This window comes from Anoplophora glabripennis, unplaced genomic scaffold, assembly GCF_000390285.2.
Source record: "Anoplophora glabripennis isolate ALB-LARVAE unplaced genomic scaffold, Agla_2.0 scaffold111, whole genome shotgun sequence".
Taxonomy (NCBI): Eukaryota; Metazoa; Arthropoda; class Insecta; order Coleoptera; family Cerambycidae; genus Anoplophora; species Anoplophora glabripennis.
In genome coordinates this window covers 986,283-1,005,082 of record NW_019416273.1, presented here as the reverse complement: position 1 = coordinate 1,005,082, position 18,800 = coordinate 986,283, and the positions used below count along the sequence as shown (strand labels likewise).

The window sequence follows — 18,800 nt, the reverse complement described above, 5'->3', positions numbered from 1 at the left end:
ATTTTTTACTTCTTTATAAAAATTACACTGTCACTATCGTGGAATTACAAAATAAAAACTTTTGTCTGGAATCTTTCACTTTTTAACACTGATGGGTCGATGGACGATGCTTAATATTTAATAATTAAGTGAATAATGAATTCAATACAAATACAAAATCAGTTGACTGCACAAATTTTTTGACAATGTAACCTAACCTTCTTTTAGTATTACTAGTATTAGATTATACCGACTTAAATTATAAGGTTGCATCTCGGGTCGCATAAAAACATTTCCAAAGTTTTTAATAAATAACACAGAATCGGCCTTCATTTTCGTTAAATAAATGAACTTTAATTTACAAAAAAAAGCGAAGATAGAACTTTTTCGTATAAGACTTTTCTATTACAAATATCATCAGGAAGCTGTAGTTAATTTTTTTATAGATTATACACGCCACACGCCATACCCTGTATATCTCTTTATTAAGAAATAAAATTATCCATGCATCACAGCAGTCATTTGATGTTAATAACTTTGAGCAACTTGTTATCCCTTGGGCTAAAGCCTGTTGCCCTCACTAATTAACTTTATTATAACTTCCTTGGTCCGTAAATAACTATTATCATCCGTTTTCTCTTAAAACCATTTATCAAAAGGGAATTTTGATGTAAAATTCTCGTTAGCAAGAGACTACATACTGTTTATTCCAATTTGAATCACTTTGATTGAATATATAAGTACCTCTAATGATTCAAAGCATTACTTACTTTACTTCAAAGGCTCAAACATACAAAATATATATTTATTCGTTATACAGGGTGAGTCGGTAGTATCGCATCAAACTCCAAGAATGAATTCTACACGCGAAAATAAGAAAAAATTCATGTATGCGATTTTCATTTGTTTTCAAGTTATGACGTACATTACCATAAACGAAATAATTTATTCATATTCTATTAATCATAGCGTTCTTTGATTAAATGCTCAAAAACACCACCATTGACCTCTAAACGCTTTCTGCCTTGTCTACGAAAGGCATCTGCAGCCCTCCTGATTGCTACACGTCTTTCTTTAATAAGTGCTGCAATATTGATGCGTCGAATTAGTGTCTCCCGAGTGTTCACTCTAACTTTGTACACTTCATTTTTCAACCAGCCCCATAAACAGCAATCTAGTGCTATGATGTCTGGAGATGTTGGAGGCCAACTAATAGGACCACTGCCACGCGTCTCCAATGCTCTTGAAGCCTCTCATTCAAATGTAGCTTGACTGAACGAGCGAAATGTGCAGGAACTCAATCTTGCTGATAGTACATTCGCATTGTCATGTTGATAGGAACATCCTCTAGAAGTATTTGTAATTCATTTTCGTCTGACCATACATGAGAGTTGCGGGTATTAGTTATGCCGTCACGTGTGAACGTTGCTGCATCCGTAAAAAGTTTGCGGGATACAACAAGATGATTATTATTGATCCATCGACAAAACTCGATTGGCTTAGCATAATCTCCCAGTTACAGGAGTTGTACTCTTTGTACATGGTACAGATATAAGCCTCACTCGTGGAGGTTTTTTATTACTATTTTTTCTTGGAATCCCCAATTGAGTAGCAATTATTCGTGAGCAGCATCATCTTCCACTAAACCCAGAATATTTTATACTTCTTCTAAAACTTGTCGATGAGATTGTTCAGATGATGTAGTAGCACTGGGAAGCCTTCTGATTTCGCATAGTGTATTGAAAACTCTGATAAATACATTTTTATCAGGACATGTGATGTGGAAACCTTTGACGATATCCTTTAACAGCAGCATTAGCATTCCCATTGCAAAACCATAAACAAATACTTTGTAACACTTTGATCGTACAAACGTGTAATCAATTGTTAAATTATTGCAACATAAAAAAATGACACTGACAAATATCCTGTTTTACTTTTGAACATGGAATATGACATACTCCGATTTCAAATTTTTATGATTTGTAATTACCTTATAACTTGAAAACAAATGAAAATCGGACAACATTTTTCATGTAAAATTCATTCCTGGAGTTTGGTGCGTTCCTCCCGGCTCACCCTGTATTTACAGCCCTTATTCCACTTTCCTGTAACAAAAGTGCTCTGTATAAAATGCCTATTATGGTATTTTCTTCTGGAATATTTCAAATCATACCGCAGCCCCAAACATTTGATAAATATGTCAAAACCAGGTGTCTTTCCCTCTGCTGAAGCCGTAAATCTCTCGAAAAAATACTAAAAGGGTTGAGAAGGAGCGAATACCGACACGGTGAGGTTCCAGAGCCATGCCATGCACTTGTGGCGTAACATGTCGAAGTTATGCTTGCTTCAAAAGGGGGATCGATAACTTTCAGATATACAGACGGTTTAAGGGCCATGCTCGACGTGATTGATGTGTTTTCTCTGTTCGTTTGCGACGATACACGCGATGGTGTAAGTGCATTTTCCCGTGGTTACGTTCTGTCCTCAAATGTAATGACGATTAGAAAGTTGGGTTAAAATTTAAACTCGTTTAAATCGGCCTCCTAGGAAATTTTAAGGCTTACTAGGCCAATCAAAAGAGCTTTAAATCAGTGATTTTGTGACAAAGTAGCAAATGGACTGTGCAATCATATAAAAGATAGTCTGTAGATATATGCTTATATGTTTCTTACTCCAATTTACCATTAATTAATTTTTTATAACATTTTTATGCAAAAATCGCATTTTTTTAAGTTTTTTGCTTATAAAACCTAAACAAAGGAAGCAATCTGAATGCTATAAAGAGATAATTTGTAGAGAATCGAAATACGGATAAAACGAGAGGTCGATCGATCGGATCGGATAATTAGAAACGAAGAAAACCCGAAAAAACAGGAATATTTAACGTGTTTTAAAAAATTCATTACCCCACCATTTTTTTAAGTTGTAGAGCTGACCCTGAAGTAGTGAATTATATGTACTTTAAGTGTGCAAAAAGTAGGCGCTATCGGACCATTAGTTTTGGCACAATTGCAATTTAAATTTTTTGATACAAAATGATTTGAAAATATTTTTTTCAGCATAAATATACATTTTAAAATTATTTCAATCGCGTATTCGTAGTGTACTCATTTTTTCTTTCTTCCCTTAAAATTAATGATCTTATGACTGAGTCATAAGACATTCAAAAATTTTGTATTCGTACATAGAGTATTATACATATATACATTTAAAATTGACGTATGAATATTAAGCAACACTATAAAAAATCTAATTTCCAATATGTTCAGTTATTCCCGCTTATTAAAAAAAATTATACAAATTATATCGATTAACTTTATATTGCTTTTTATATCAAAGCGGAAAAAAGGGAAAAAGTAAATACATATTCAATATTTTTAAGAAATGCATTCTAGTATAGTTTCAGGCAAGTTTGATTTATTTTGTGCACCCCGTATAGTGAGCAATAACATGTTTCTCATCCTCTTTTTCTTTTCAGGACTGCAGGACGCGATCTCAAAGAACCTCCTGGTCTCGGACAAAATGGTTCTTTCAGCGCGGGTTCTGGCCATCAACGCGTCCACGGGGACGCTCGTTAATTGCGCCTGGTGGCAGAGGCAAGGTTTGGAAATGGGGGGACCTAAGAAGATCATCGAGACCGGAATGGACGCGGGACACAGGCCCAACACGGATTACCCATGGTGAGTGGAGAACCATCAAGAATTCGCTAAATTACTACTGTGTTTTATATATCAGTCAATCAACGTTCAATTTTACTACAAAAACTTATTCAAGCCGTTTCTGAAATAACGTGAAACCAAACAATTTTTGTCACGCAATCTTTGTTTTAAAGTGTCATGCAGAAGATTAGTCAAAGATTATTACGCGAACTTTTGGCCGACACTGCGTCGTCGCACTTAATCAACTGATCAACTGTTTACAATGCAGTAGCTAGGTCAAGTTCAGGGTGGTTAATTGCACGGCGCTGTCTCAGACGTGTCTTGCTTGCTCTCGTCGATTGTAATTGATTTACATTATTTGTTTTTAAAATGCCTTATTCAAATCAAGAATTAGCGGATTTAATATACATTGTATTTCAGAAAGACCTCCCATAAATACAGAAGTGATAGTACGACAAAAAGTAAGAATTTTTTGTCCTATGAACTATATGTCTCTCCTTTTGTTTTCCAGATGCAGAGCGACAAAATAAAATTTCTTAAATAGAATTTTTACAAAAATTTCCAAAAGGTGCGAAATATTTTTATGATATTTTATATTCCGGGGTTTTTAAGGATGCCAAATACGCTGGTCTAATTATTTTTTGGATATTTCATAGAGGGCGCTAGTTATGCTACATTCTTATTACATTTTAAGTGTTTTAATTTTTTTAATTTTATGTTTTTTACCATTCGGGCTCCAATCTCTAATGTAAAATTTTATTTTCTAAAAATAATGTCCTCTTGTTAGAACTTCCTAATGTGGACGGTTTTCGAGAAAAATGGCTTTTAATTGAACTATTACAATATTGCAGTGTATAAAATAAGTGACTTCGCAAAGTAGGCTTATGTCAAAACTTATTGATGGATATCTCATAAACACGCATGCATACATTCTTAGTAATATTTTAACCTTTAATTAACTTTGTTTCAAAATTTTAGTGACTGTCATTCTAACTACAGTCATTAACAATCACCAAAATTTTGATACAAGGTTAATTAGAGTTTAACTAAGAATGTATGCGATGTTTATAAGATATCCATCAATAAGTTTTGACATAAGCCTACTTTGAGAAAAATCACTTTATACACCGTAATATTGTAAGAGTTTAATTAAAGTCTATTTTCCCGAAAACCGTCCACATTAGGAAGTTCTAACAAGAGTACATTACTTTTAGAAAATAAAATTGTACATTAGAAATTGAAGCCCGAATAGTAAAAAACCTTACCAAAAAATATATACGTAAACAAATTTTTTCATTGAAAAAAAATGCAATAGCATAGGGTAAAATATACAGTATATTTAATGCATAAATAATAAACTTTTTTAATAACAAAATATGTGCAAATTAGACAGTTGGCGTTACGATATTCGAATTCCTTGGCTCGCGAGACTTCGGATTAAAAAAAAAAAGATCAAAATTGGTCCATTAGAAGCCGAGATAATGGAATTTTTTTCGTACCTTCGCATTTTGAACCTCCGAATTCAGTCTCGGAGCGAAAGCCCCCTCCCCCACTTTTCGTGTTTTGTGAATTTTTTGGCGCGTGCGAGCGACAGCTTTTCCGCTGATTTATCTATGTTGCCGATAACTTATGGATAAAAAATATTTTTTTACAGCTTAGAACTCGGAAAAACAAAGCCACTGGATCATTATTGCTAAATTGTTTATAAATTAACGATAAACTTTGAATCGCTTAAATCTCGAGAACCAATAAAGGGAATTTAACTTTTTTTAAAAAAAAGAAGCGTCTTTCCGAGTACTTTAAAATTATAATTTTTGAAAAAAACTAAATTGGAAATTGATAAATGTAATCTAATTGTTTAAGAATAAAAAAAGAGTGTTAACTTTAAAAATTTACTGTAGCCGTCCTAATCAACCGATTTCAATTTTTTAAAAACCATTTGAGAGGTTGAGCGGTCTTTTCTATGTGAAAAATTTTTTAAGTATCTAGAGCAAGGGTCGGCAACTGGCGGACCGCGGTCCAGGTCCGGACCGCGGAAGGTAAAATACTGGACCGCCAAAAATTGTTTGAAAGTATAAATTACTCAAATAAATTATTTAAAAAATGTATTTTACGTTTAAGTGCCAATGTTATCATTTTTTCTAGTATTTTACAATTGTGTGAGTGTTTTGAGTTCTTAATGGTTAGTAAGCAGATTAAATTTGAGTCCAAATTAAAATAAAAAAATAAGAAATATGAATTTTTTTCTGGACCTCGTTAAAAATTTTCAAAAGTATCCGGACCTCACCTAAAATTACTTGCCGACCCCTGATCTAGAGGCTTTATTTGAGGCTGTGCAACATTTTGAAAATTCGAAAAATTTTATTTTTAATTTTTATCAGAAAATTATTTTGCGAAAACTATCGAACAGATTTTAATGAAATTTGGTGAGTTGTTTTGTTACTCTAAAGTTTTTTTTTACCAAAATTACAATGCCCTGGGACAATTAAAATATTTTAAAAAAATTATCCAAAAAAACTTGATTATCTTTTTCATCAATTATTGCTATTTTGCAACATCGGTAATAAATTTAAACATTTTTAACTTACAGTATATTGTGCAAAATTCAATTCTAAACCGATTTTTCCTATTCAATATTCTTCCAAAATGAATATGTTCCAAGATATAAGTAAAAAACTCCGAAAAAATAGGTAACGAGCGTTCAAATAAAAACGTGGTCAAGTTGGTTCTGAAAATTTGGACGTAGGGCGTAGCGTATAGCAAAAAATGAACTTAAACGTCATCTGTCAAAGCGCTTTATCGCCGCTATCAAATTGAATATTTTCGTTTTAAAAAGCGTTTAAAATGGTGTTTTCTCAAGTACAAAAAGTGTTTATCATAGAGTCCTACTTTAGAAATGGATGCAAGATTGATGGAATATGGAAGTATTCTATTGAGGAATGTTTCATAGAATTTCAAAATCAATTTCCCGGCGTTGTTGAGTGCAAAATTTTTAAGTGCAGTTCAGCGTTGTGTTAATGTTTTTCGTGAAACGGACAGTGTAACAAGGAAAGAAGGAAGCGGCCGACCTAAAAAGCGGACTGAAGAATTAAAAGAAAATGTCCAACAAATAATGGAAAATGCGCCAAGAACTTCTGTACGTGTATTATCACAAATGGTAGGAGTATCAGTCGGTACCTGCCACACAGTGTTAAAAAAGATTTGCGTTTGTTCTCCTATCGTTTAACTTGTCAGCAAGAACTTCATGAAGTTGATTTTCCGCGACGGGCTGTATTTTGTGAATGGTTTTTAATCAACTACGGTGAACTTCATAATATCACCTTTTTTTCTGATGAAGCCTGGTTTCATTTAAGTGGTTACGTAAACTCACAGAATATGAGAATGTGGTCTTCTGAAAAACCAGATAACTTTTTTGTCGAGGGCCCTCTACGCGCTCAAAAAATTGGAGTTTGGTGTGCTCTCAATCGAAGGAGGATTTATGGACCTATTTTTTTTAATGGTACTCTTACTGCGCAAAGGTATAGAGAAGAAATTATCGCTCCTTTTGTTAACCAGCTGGAAGAAAACGAAATTACAAACTTTTACTTTCAACAAGATGGCGCAAGGGCACATACGGCAGGCGAGACGATGAATATGTTGAGGGAAGTTTTCCAAAATCGACTAATAAGTCTCAATGCTGAACATGAATTTCCACCGAGGTCATGTGATATTACGCCGTGTGATTTCTTTTTGTGGCCTTACCTTAAAAACACTATTTTTGAACTGCCTATTCCTGATTTAAACCATCTGCAGGCTCGACTTATAGACAAGATTCGTGAAATTTACAATACCCCGAGCATCTTAGAAAATGTCTTTAATTCTTTGAGCAACAGGTGTGAAAAGTGCTTGGAACAAGGAGGGGGGCACTTTCAGCAGCTGCTTTAATTTATTGTTATAACAAGGAGGGGGACACTTTCCGCAGCTCCTTTAATTGTTTGTTATTGTTATCACGATTATTCTTAAAAGTAAAGTTATATAGTCATTAACGTTATTGAAACTGACAGCTGCTATACAGCTCGTTGAGAAATGAGGTTAAGTTGGTCGCTATAAGCTACTCCTTACGTCCAATGTGTCAGAGCCAACTTCGACCACGTTTTTATTTGAACGCTCGTTATTTTTTAAAAATTTTTTAACATTTTTGCAATTTTGAAAATGTTCCGGACCTCGCCCAGATTTAGGGATCTACACATTTATTATGTGAGTTGTACTGAAAGTATTCCAGCAAAAATCAGCTTGCCCCCCTCTTACATCCAAGTAGTTGGATATTTCGACAGATCCGCCCTAGTCTACAAATGTAAAGCTATGATAGGAGACGAAGCCACTAATTGGACGCACTCTATATCATATTTTCCGTACATGTAATACAGCTGTCTATAGTTCCAATGTTTTCCTGTGTTTTGGAAACATCCGACTTTATCGACACATCGTCTGAAAACGCTCCAAAAATAAATTCCGATGCGCATTACAGCAATCCCAAACAGCAGCTTGGAGCGACACGGCTTGACTTGCGGCTGAGCCCCCTCAAGACGTGCCGATGGTGGCTTCCCCCAATATAACAATATTTCAGATTATCCGACAACAATGTAACGCGATGGCTTATCGCCGTGGCGAGTAAGCCCCGCGATATACAGTCGATAAAGGTGCGCTTCATCGAATTACAGTCGGGTAAATGCGAACAGAGATGTCTGTTCGGGACGCGTCTTGGGATACATACAGAACGCTGGTGGGAAGGGATCGATATTTGGTTGGGAATGCACTGGTCCAGGCATTTGCGGAAGGGACAATTTTATGTTTGGATTTTTAAGGTGTTGGACGCACAAGAAGTATAAAATAAATGTAAGGAACGCATGAAAGGAAAAAAGAAAATATAATGAAAGACTTGTAGATGAATTTGAAACCGAAAAGATAAGAAATCTTTAACAAGGAATAAAAATTGGAAAAGTAGGACACCAGACAACGACCATATTCTATAAAAATAAAGATGGACACATTATTAGGAAAGAAGAAATTTTGGAATTAAAGAAAGATCATTTTAGGGAGTTACTAATACATTAACAGGTAACGATTATATGATGAAGATGATAACGTCAAGATCAAACCAATCAAGATGTAGAATAACCACCGACCTTGAGAGAAGTGGAAGAAATAATTAAAAGTCTAAAAATTAATAGTAGTTCTATCACACACACATACAAAAAGGAAAAATATACACTTTTCATAGATTTCAAACAAGTTTACGAGTGAATAAGAATAAAAAAATATGTAAGGCGTTGAAAGAGTTGGAAATAGATGGAAGCTTACTTAAGTAGATAAAAATGACATATACAGTTCAAGAGGGAGATAAATTACCTTCATTATTTCTTAATTGTGCTTTGGAGTATGTATTACAGTATGTGTATTTTGAAATTAGAAGAAGCAGCGCAAGGAATGGGATTTGAAATTAATGAAAATAAAATGAAGTATATGACACAGACCGAAAAAGAATGATTTGAATCTTCATGATTCATTGAAAATAATTACAAGGAGAGCAAGAATACAATACACAGGTAAGAAGCAGCAAATAGTTTTAATTATTATTTGGGAAATGAATTTTCAGAAAACCAAATATACAAAAAAAACAATACAAAGACGAATTATGATTGGAAAACAATGTAGGTAAATTGAGGAATAACAAGAAAATATCGAGGCACACTAAATTGAAAATTTATAAAACAATAATACATTAAATGTTTGAGAAATAAGAATATTTAAATAGAAAGATATGTATATAGAGGTAAAAGGGTTCAAGACGGTTGGGAAAGAAGAAATAACAAGGAATTGCAAGAATAACCTGAACCAAATAAAGCGACATAGGATGGTTAGGATATGTTATGAGAATGCAAACGAGTTCCAAAAAATATGTATATTTGGAAGCGAGGTACGGAGAAAGAGGCAAAGAAGACCAAAGACAAAGTAGAAAGACAATATAATGAAGGATTTGGAAGAACTTAACAGAACTAATTGGAGGGAAGGAACACAGAATAAAAAAGTTGGAGGAAATCAACCTAATTATATAGGTTTAGTGTTAATTTTTGTACTTTTGGTATTAAAATGGAACAAGTTTATATTTAACTTAGACGTATTGTCTAATGTAATGTATTGTCTATTGAAAATACTAAAAACAACTAGTAAAAAAAAATATATTATTTTCTCGGGCTACTCGCTTTTCTGCTAAAAGGGTAAAAACAGAGAGGCAAATCAATTCATTTTTACATTTTATTACACAAAATACGTACCTACATCTCTGAGGGATAGCTTTTCATGTGGAGGATAAAAACGGTGAACTGGCTTCTGGCCATCGACTGGTTGGTGCTCTGTGGACTGGTTCTCAAAGTGGCTCCGGACGGGCCCCGGACTGGCCCTGAACTGGCCCCGATTCACCAAGTTTCCGGGGTTTAAATATTCTTTACAAAATGCTGAGTGCATTAGAATTAAACAGCCGGTAGAAGAATCGGGAACAATGACTGAGTCAGTTCACCAGTTTATAGAGATAGTGAGCTAGATGGACATAGTGCAAGGGTCAGTTCAATATGCATTCAGTTTGCAACTGGACACTTTTCGTTGCTTTTATATTTATTGTGTAATACTGACATGTAATTGATTCCAATTATATTTATAACTTTTGTTCTATGTAATGAGTTAAATGAATATTTGTACCGAAGGTATTTTTGTAAAAATCTACTAAAGAGATATGTGTCTAAATAAAGTAATGGCCATAAGTCCATACATATTTATCTTTCAAAGTTTTGACTATAGTTACAGAGTGATTATTTAAATTTTGTATGTTACTCTTCCTCTCTCTAAAGTACTTATAGTTGACAGTATTATGCAGTACATAAGATATTGGCGCCCAATATCTACGAAAAAACTATTTTTTCCATATTTTGAAACCCTTGAAATTTTTAATTTGTTGTAATTTGTTTATAATTGCGACCAATTACATTGTAACTTACACAAAAAATCAAAATTAGAGAAATTAGGCAAAAAATTTGTTTCACTTTTATCTAGACCAAAAGAAAATGGTAAAAAAACAAGCATTTTTCCGTACATATTAGTCATTGACGAAAACATTAAGGTAAAGGTATAAAAGAAATTCTCTTCTTATTTCATTAAAGTTCAAAGTAAAATAGGTACAAAATAAAAGAGTTTAGGATATCGAAACTTCATATCACATTTTATAAACATATACATTCAATTTAAATAAATATATAAATTTTGTTATAACAGCTAATCTTCTAGTCCTCATACCAGGATCTTCTTCCACAGCGTTTAAAATTTTTGGTTCAAAGTTTCTCACTCACTCAGTTTGTTCTCGTCCAATATCAGCATACTGGCGGTCAAAGCTCCTATGATCTATTAAATGTTCAACAAATATTAAAATACTTTTTTATTCAGTACTTGTCCGTCGAAATAATGCATTTGGTATCGCTTTCTTGCAGCCGCATCATTTTGTCCTGACAAACAATAGGCTCGAACCACTTCAACTCTTTTTAGATACGTATACATTTTTTTCATAATATCGCCTGGGAATTTGAGACAATGAAGATACACAAACACAAATCTATATTTAGTAAAACACGATCACTTTAATTTTCAGTAACCACAAATGCTGCATTTGAACATATGGCCTTTAAAACTCAGTTAATCAATAGGACACTTTAAAAATAGATTATTTTAGATTTGAAAGTCTTAGTAAATCAAGGCTCTAAATTCACGGACTTTCGTAATACATGGCGTTAACGTTAAAGAAAAAAGTACATTTGAATTAATTAAAGACAAAAATTCATTAGGAGTCACTGTTACTGTGAATGCCATCCGTATACCAGACTTCTTGAGTAGTAAGGCAATTTCATGTACGTACGTCTTGTAGTTATCAAAGGTGTCCGTTTCTTTCAGGTACGAAGACGCTGACTCCAGCCCAGGCTTGAGGTCCCCCAAGTTCGTGGAGAGTCCCCCAAACGTGGCTTACAAGGGGTGGTGGACTTATCCATACTACTCATGTCTGGCAAGACGGTGGCTGATATCCTACAGTGTTCCAATACCCCCACCAGGGCGTCGTGGGTGAGTCGAACAATAATTCTTTTATAAACATAGATTCTTGGAATGCTTTTCCAAAGTTTAAACGAGTTGAAACTGTCTTCAACATTGCATAAATTTGTGTAAATTATTGTATATGTGTATGGGGTCATATTAAAATACGTAGAACCACTAGCACCATCTAATAGTTACTAGAGCTACTTTTTTGTAAATTAATGTTATTGATACATAGAAGAGTCTGCAGATCGCATTTTAAAATTTATCCGAAATAGACGTCTTCTAACTTAAAAAAGGCAGCTAAATAGTTAAAATTTAAAATGAGAAATGACTTATTGAATCTTCTTCTGCATCAAATCTAGGATGAAGAGGCTGAACGTAAAACATCGAATCAAATAAGGTTCAACAAAACAATATTTAATGCCTTTGGTATAGATACAAAAATAAATGGTTTAACATTTGGATTTCACCAATAACAATACACTAGTCTTGAAAATGGAAGAAAGTAAATTTACTGAAGCCTACAATTAGTCTAACATATCCAATTTATTATACAGATAATAGGAAACAGCTAACGAGTTCAGAAATTTTAAAATCAGAATGACTTTTTAGCAAAATCAGTCATTAACTGTATTTTAGTGAGGTTATATTTACACAAGCGGCGAATGTGAGGTTAAAAATATTTTTAAAACTTCTAAACTCATCTTGTGATAACTATAACAAAATACAACACTTATTTCCCTACAATCTTGTTCCAATTTCCTAGAATTGATGATATTATCTAATAATGACTTGATTAATTTACTATTTGCTATGTTGTCTATCTCAAACTATACGATTTGCCATCCTGCCGATTTTTTCAACTTCGCTCTCCAACAGGTCGCCTTTCTGTAAATACTGAGGGGGATATTGAGTCGCTCCGACACCAGATGGCGTGCCGGTACATATAATGTCGCCTGGGAGTAACGTCATCGCCCTAAAAAAAAATTGTCATAAAAATACACAAAATGAAAAAATTTTATTATTTTTATTTCCCTTGCCCCTTCCCTGGTTACGTCCCTGGTGGTAAATTAACTGCGTTATTATCCTTGACCTCATTTGATTGTATTTTTAATAATAGTTGGAATATTTTTCGAACAGAACTAAATATTTTGTAAGGAATGAATCTCCTTCTATGTTTGACCTATGATGAGGAAATTTAAGATTAGTTATCTACAAAAACAAACTAGTTTAATTATTGGAAACTAAATTCACAAAATCTAAATATACTTATTCTGTAAACACGATGGTATTACGTTTTATTTTTTAGTAATAGAATCCCCGTTGAGAATAGATCAGGGGCGTCATGGAATCTTATTGATTTTTACTGATAAAATTGTACTTACATCATCAAGAAGATAATGTAGGAATTTTTAAATTTTCCATAATTTCATATCTGATAAATTGAAAATTGATATGATAAGAGGATATACTTTGCTTGTATCTTATAAAGTTTTTTAATATAATAAAAAGTACTAAACAAGTATGCACAAATAAAATTACATGATATACAGGGTGTGTCTTTGCAACTAAACACCAAAAGTTATAGCCATTACATTGTAGGTGCTCTTGTGAAGATTATAGCCGGTTAAGCCTCATAAAATTGTTACATAAAATAATTAACAATAAGTTTTATTATAAATTGCGAATTCTCTAAAATACAGACTGCGTTTTATATCAAGGTTTTGCAAACATTTTTCAAAACCTCGAAAATGACGGAAAAACAATTTGAAATATAATAATTGCCTAAATTTTTGTATTTGAAATGGTCCATATGTACTGTAGTGACGAATAAATTAATATATATATACGGGGAGTGTCATCAAAATGCTGCCGTAGCATCACGATTGTGTGCCGGAGTGTTTTTTGCTTTCGCAGCTCATAGGTTTAATTGTGTTGTTCAAAAGTCTCACAAAACAGAGTATCTACAGAAAAATCGACCTAGGCATGTTGAAAAAGATCCACAACTACTATCAGACATATTACACAGCAAGTCGACGCATCTTATACTCCAGTGTGGCCTTAATACTTCAAAACTGCCCTAAAGGTATAGTTTTGAGTCTTTTTAAAAATGTTCATATTTTTTTTAATTTCGTGTCTGGTTAAAAAGAACGGTTCAACTTAAATAACACCCTGTATGATTTTAATTTCAGCCCTTATATGAGATGGTTATCTTCAGTTAGGACAGAATTAAATTTAATTCATCTGTTATCGATTTAAACCCTCTTAAGTGAAGTCGGGAGTAATGTATTTGGGTACACTAATTAATAATTCTGGGAAAGGGCGATCGAGGGGCTAATCTACCACGCACACGACCCGAAACGATTGAGGGCTAATGCCGCAAACTGGTAATTTTCAGATTTGCCGAGAGAGTACATCATTTCGCTTCATTAAAACGTTTCGCGGTTGTTTTTCTGAATGTTTGAAGGGTTTACAAAGAAAAGAATTGGAAAAATTTGAAATTTATACTTAACGATAGATGGCGCGTTGTGTTTCATATAGCGAATAGTAGATGATGCAGTACCTAACAAGCCACTATAGATCAGATGACGCTCTCATACTCTCAGTAATTTTTCAGCAAACTGAAGGATAGTTTTTATTCAGAATTGAATGAGTAATCAGTGTTGCCAGGTCTAGTGATTTTTCAGTAGAACTACTGATTTCACTGTCCTTAAAGAAAAAGTGACAGTATAGTTCCATTAGCTGCTCAATTTCCATTTTCCAAATCTAATTGCAGAAAATGAGTTACATAAGTTGGACAATGACTGGAGAAACACAAATGTTGACATGAATGCTGATGTGTCTGCTGAAGAGTGTTGGAATAAAATAAAAAAGCTTCAATACGGTGATATGCCAGTGTTCCCCGTTTTATATAATTTTTTATTTAATATGCTTATTTTATCACATTCATCCGCCAATGTGGAATTTTCTCAGAAGTTAATCTACTAAAACCCAAAACGGATCGCCGCAACAAACTCTCTACTGCCAGTATTATAGGCCGTTTGCATACCAAAAATGTTCTTAAAATACGAAAGGAAAGTTGTTTCAATGTCGATTTTACCAAAAATGTTTTAGATTTGCTTAATAACAATATGTATAAACAACAAAATAATGAACTTTCAGATTCTGAATAAAAAAGGGGCAGTATTNCGGTTGTTTTTCTGAATGTTTGAAGGGTTTACAAAGAAAAGAGTTGGAAAAATTTGAAATGTATACTTAACGATAGATGGCGCGTTGTGTTTCATATAGCGAATAGTAGATGATGCAGTACGTATTAAGACACTGTAGACCAGATGACGCTCTCAGGTTCACAGTAATTTTTCAGCAAACTGAATTGAATTGAATTGAATGAGTAATCAGTGTTGCCAGGTCTACTGATTTTTCAGTAGATCTACTGATTTCACTGTCCTTAAAAGAAAAAGTGACAGTATATTTGATATAGTTCCATTAGCTGCTCAATTTCCAAATCTAATATTCAGAAAATGACTTACAGAAGCCGGACAATGAGTGGAGACTTCTTAGAAACACAAATAGTGACATGAGTGCTGATATGTCTGCTGAAGAGTGTTGGAATAAAATAGGCTTGTTTTATCACATTCATCCGCCGATGTGGAATTTTCTCAGAAGTTAATCTACTAAAACCCAAAACGGATCGCCGCAACAAACTCTCTACTGCCAGTATTATAAGCCGTTTGCATACCAAAAATTTTCTTAAAATACGAAAGGAAAATTGTTTCAATGTCGATTTTACCAAAAATGTTTTAGATTTGCTTAATAACAATATGTATAAACAACAAAATAGTGAACTTTCAGATTCTGAATAAAAAAGGGGCAGTATTTATTTTTTTTATATTATACATATTATATATTTTTTCTTTCTGTATAAAACTGTATATTTTTTGTTAATAGTTCTCATATTCAATATATTTTATAAGTATTTGTTTTGAGAAAATAACTTTTTATTTGTTAATTTTTGAAATAAATATATTTTCATTACAATAAAGTTGTTCGATTACAGTAAGATACGCCACTGGTGTGATTTTGCCTCTGTGAATATGTAAGACACAAAACGTAAGGAATTTTTGTCTACTGATTTCTACTGAATTTTCGACACGTCTCTACTGAAAATGTTCCAACTGACCTGGGCAACACTGTGAGTAATTAAAAAATTCAACCAATATTAATAAAAAATTCGTGGATGAGGAAATATTTTCAAAAAAGGGAATAAGATATTTCTTTCACTAATAGAGATTAACTATTCGGAAAAATCGGGAAAAAACTGTTTTTCTTTTATTTTCAAAGCAAAATATTGGAAAAATTGGAAATAAGCGATGGAATGTTTTTGAGGTTACTGAATTTGAATTCAGTGTCCGTTTGAGGAAGTTAGCCCATGTCCAATGTTATTTAAAGGCCAACTTTTGTTTTTTGATGATATTGATATTTTTTATATTCAATTTAATTTTTTAATATTTATTATAAAAGATGACAATCCTACCACGGATTCGTCATCTTTTACTTTCAAAGTACAGAGGGTTGAAGGCCTTTTTATTAAGAAATTTGCCAACACAAAAAAATACTTACCTAGACAGATATTCTATAATCCTATGAATCCTGTGCACCATCTCCACAGTGTTGCCGTCCTGCTTCAGCACCCCATTCACCCAGGTCTTCACGCGGATGTTGTGGGGGTCAGGAATCTCGTCCTTCGTGATGACGCACGGTCCCAAAGGGCAGAAGTTGTCCATGTTCTTGCAGAGCAGCATCTGCCCCCCATTCCTTGTTATCCAGTCTTTTGCTGTTAGATCTTGGGTGGCGGTGTATCCGAAGACGTAGTCCAAGGCGTTCTCCGCCCTCACGTTCTGAGCCTTTTTGCCTATGACGACTACCAGTTCGACCTCCCAATCGACGGCCTGAAAAGAAGTAACACAAGTATTTCGTTGAGAATGGGATGTAGCTTAATATACAATTCTTAAAAGTTAAAATATGATTATTGTTAATGGAACACCCTGTATATTTATTCATATTCGGATAAAGCTTTCTCTTACGAATACAGTGATGTAAGGTTTGATGGGTCTATCTCAAATAACAAGCGAGATATTGCGGGGAAATGACATTTATTTAAAAAAATTATTTAATGTCATTTTTCATAAAAGAAATTGTACTTAGAAACGAAACAAATGTAAATAATAATTAACGAAAAATAAAAACGAACAAAGTTTGCGAGTTTAGCAATAAAAATTAGGGTTCTTTTTGTTGGCACTCAGGTCACTTATAAAAATTATTAAATTTCGGTTTTTGGTCGTTGCTTAGAAACAAAAAGACCACTGTTGCGTAACATTTTCACAAATTAGTACGTTAATATAACCTTAATAAATTTCGCAAATTTATGACTGAATTTTTTGGAGCTTAGAAGGAATGGCACATTTAACTCAACGTGAAAGTATAGAGATCTTAATGATGGTTGGGTATGGTGATAAGCTACGAACCCATGCGGAAGCATGTGAGCTATTTAATCAAACACGTGGTGTCAGACCACCAATTGCACGATCTACGGTGAGTAAATTGGTCACCAAGATTACAGAGACTGAGTGTGTAAGAGTAAGAGATAGGATACGACAAGGACGACCTTAAATCGCTGAAGAAATCAGTCAACAAGACAACTAGCCCTAAACAACAATGTAGACCAATCATATGTTGTAAAGTTGCTTCGTCCAGAAAAGTATCATAGATATAAAGTCCGGCTGATACACGAATTAAATGAGGATGACCCAGACCGTCGGTTATACTTTTGTGAACAATTATTGTTACAGTGTGATGAAAATTCAAATTTTCTAAGTAATATATTTTTTTCTAACGAGACCACATTCTGTTTAAATCGCTCAGTACATTCCCATAATTGTAGATATTGGTCATTTGACAATCCCCATTAGGCGCAAGAATTCCACAGTCAGCGTAAAGGCAAATTAAATATATGTGTGGGAATCATAGGAAGGAGATTTTTAGTTCCTTACTTTTTTGGAGAATTCTGATATTTAGATTTTCTGCGTTTTGAGTTGGTGCCGGCTGTAGCAGTTCTTTTCCCCAACGCTGCAGACGGCGATATACCCTATGAAAATATTTGGTTTCAACAAGATGGAGATCCACCTCACTTTGGCTGAGAAGTTCGGCAACATCTTGATGATACATTTCCTGAAAGATGGATAGAGCGAAGAGGATCTCTTAAGTGGCCCCCTCATTCCCCCGACTGGACTCCTATGGATTTTCTTCTATGGGGTTATCTAAAATCTAGGGTATACTTGAATCAACCAAACAATTTAGCAGACTTACAACTGAGAATTCATGCTGAAATGGAAAGAATCAGCACAGAAATTATTAAGCGTAGTGTACAAAGTGTTTACTCTCGCGCGGGACAGTGCCAAATTGTTGGTGGAAGACAATTTGAAGATTTACGTTAAATTTCGTTAATTATTTGCATTTGTTTCGTTTCCAAGTAAGTACAATTTCTTTTATGAAAAATTACGTTAAATAATTTTTTTAAGTAATTGTAATGTAATTTTCTCTCAAAATCCCGCTTGTTATTTGAAATAAACCCATCAAACCTTATAACAATGTATTCGTAAGAAAAAGCTTTATTCGAATATGAACAAAATACAGGGTGTTCCAGATAGACCTTCAATTAGACGTTTCTGGAAAACTACGCGTACTGTAAGTCTGAAAATTTATGTACGGGGGTTTCTCCTAATGTTCTATCGATTGAAAATATTGGCGTCGTCGTGGAACTTCCGGTTCTACCGGAAGTAGACGTCAACTCGCTTATTTCAAATGGAATGTACTATTTTTTATTTAATTTTTGGATTTTACATCGAATTTTAAGGTGAGTCTCATAACCTTACTTTATCCTTAAACTCAATCATTTTTGAAATATTTTGACTTTTTCAAAATTTTTGAAAAAAACATACCTACACTTAATCGGTTCTATCTCCTCCAATTTTTAAGATAGGAAGCTGA

At 33.6% G+C, this 18,800-nt stretch overlaps 1 protein-coding gene across 1 annotated transcript in view; it reads left to right on the top strand.

Annotated features, from left to right (window-relative positions):
• Nucleotides 1–18,800, top strand: part of LOC108903924 (probable G-protein coupled receptor CG31760) — a 164,797-nt gene that overhangs the window by 87,835 nt on the left and 58,162 nt on the right. The window contains exons 3-4 of the mRNA XM_023457357.1: nucleotides 3,461–3,662; nucleotides 11,616–11,780. Of these exons, the coding sequence (XP_023313125.1) occupies nucleotides 3,461–3,662; nucleotides 11,616–11,780 (367 nt within the window). The remainder of the gene's footprint in view (nucleotides 1–3,460; nucleotides 3,663–11,615; nucleotides 11,781–18,800) is intronic.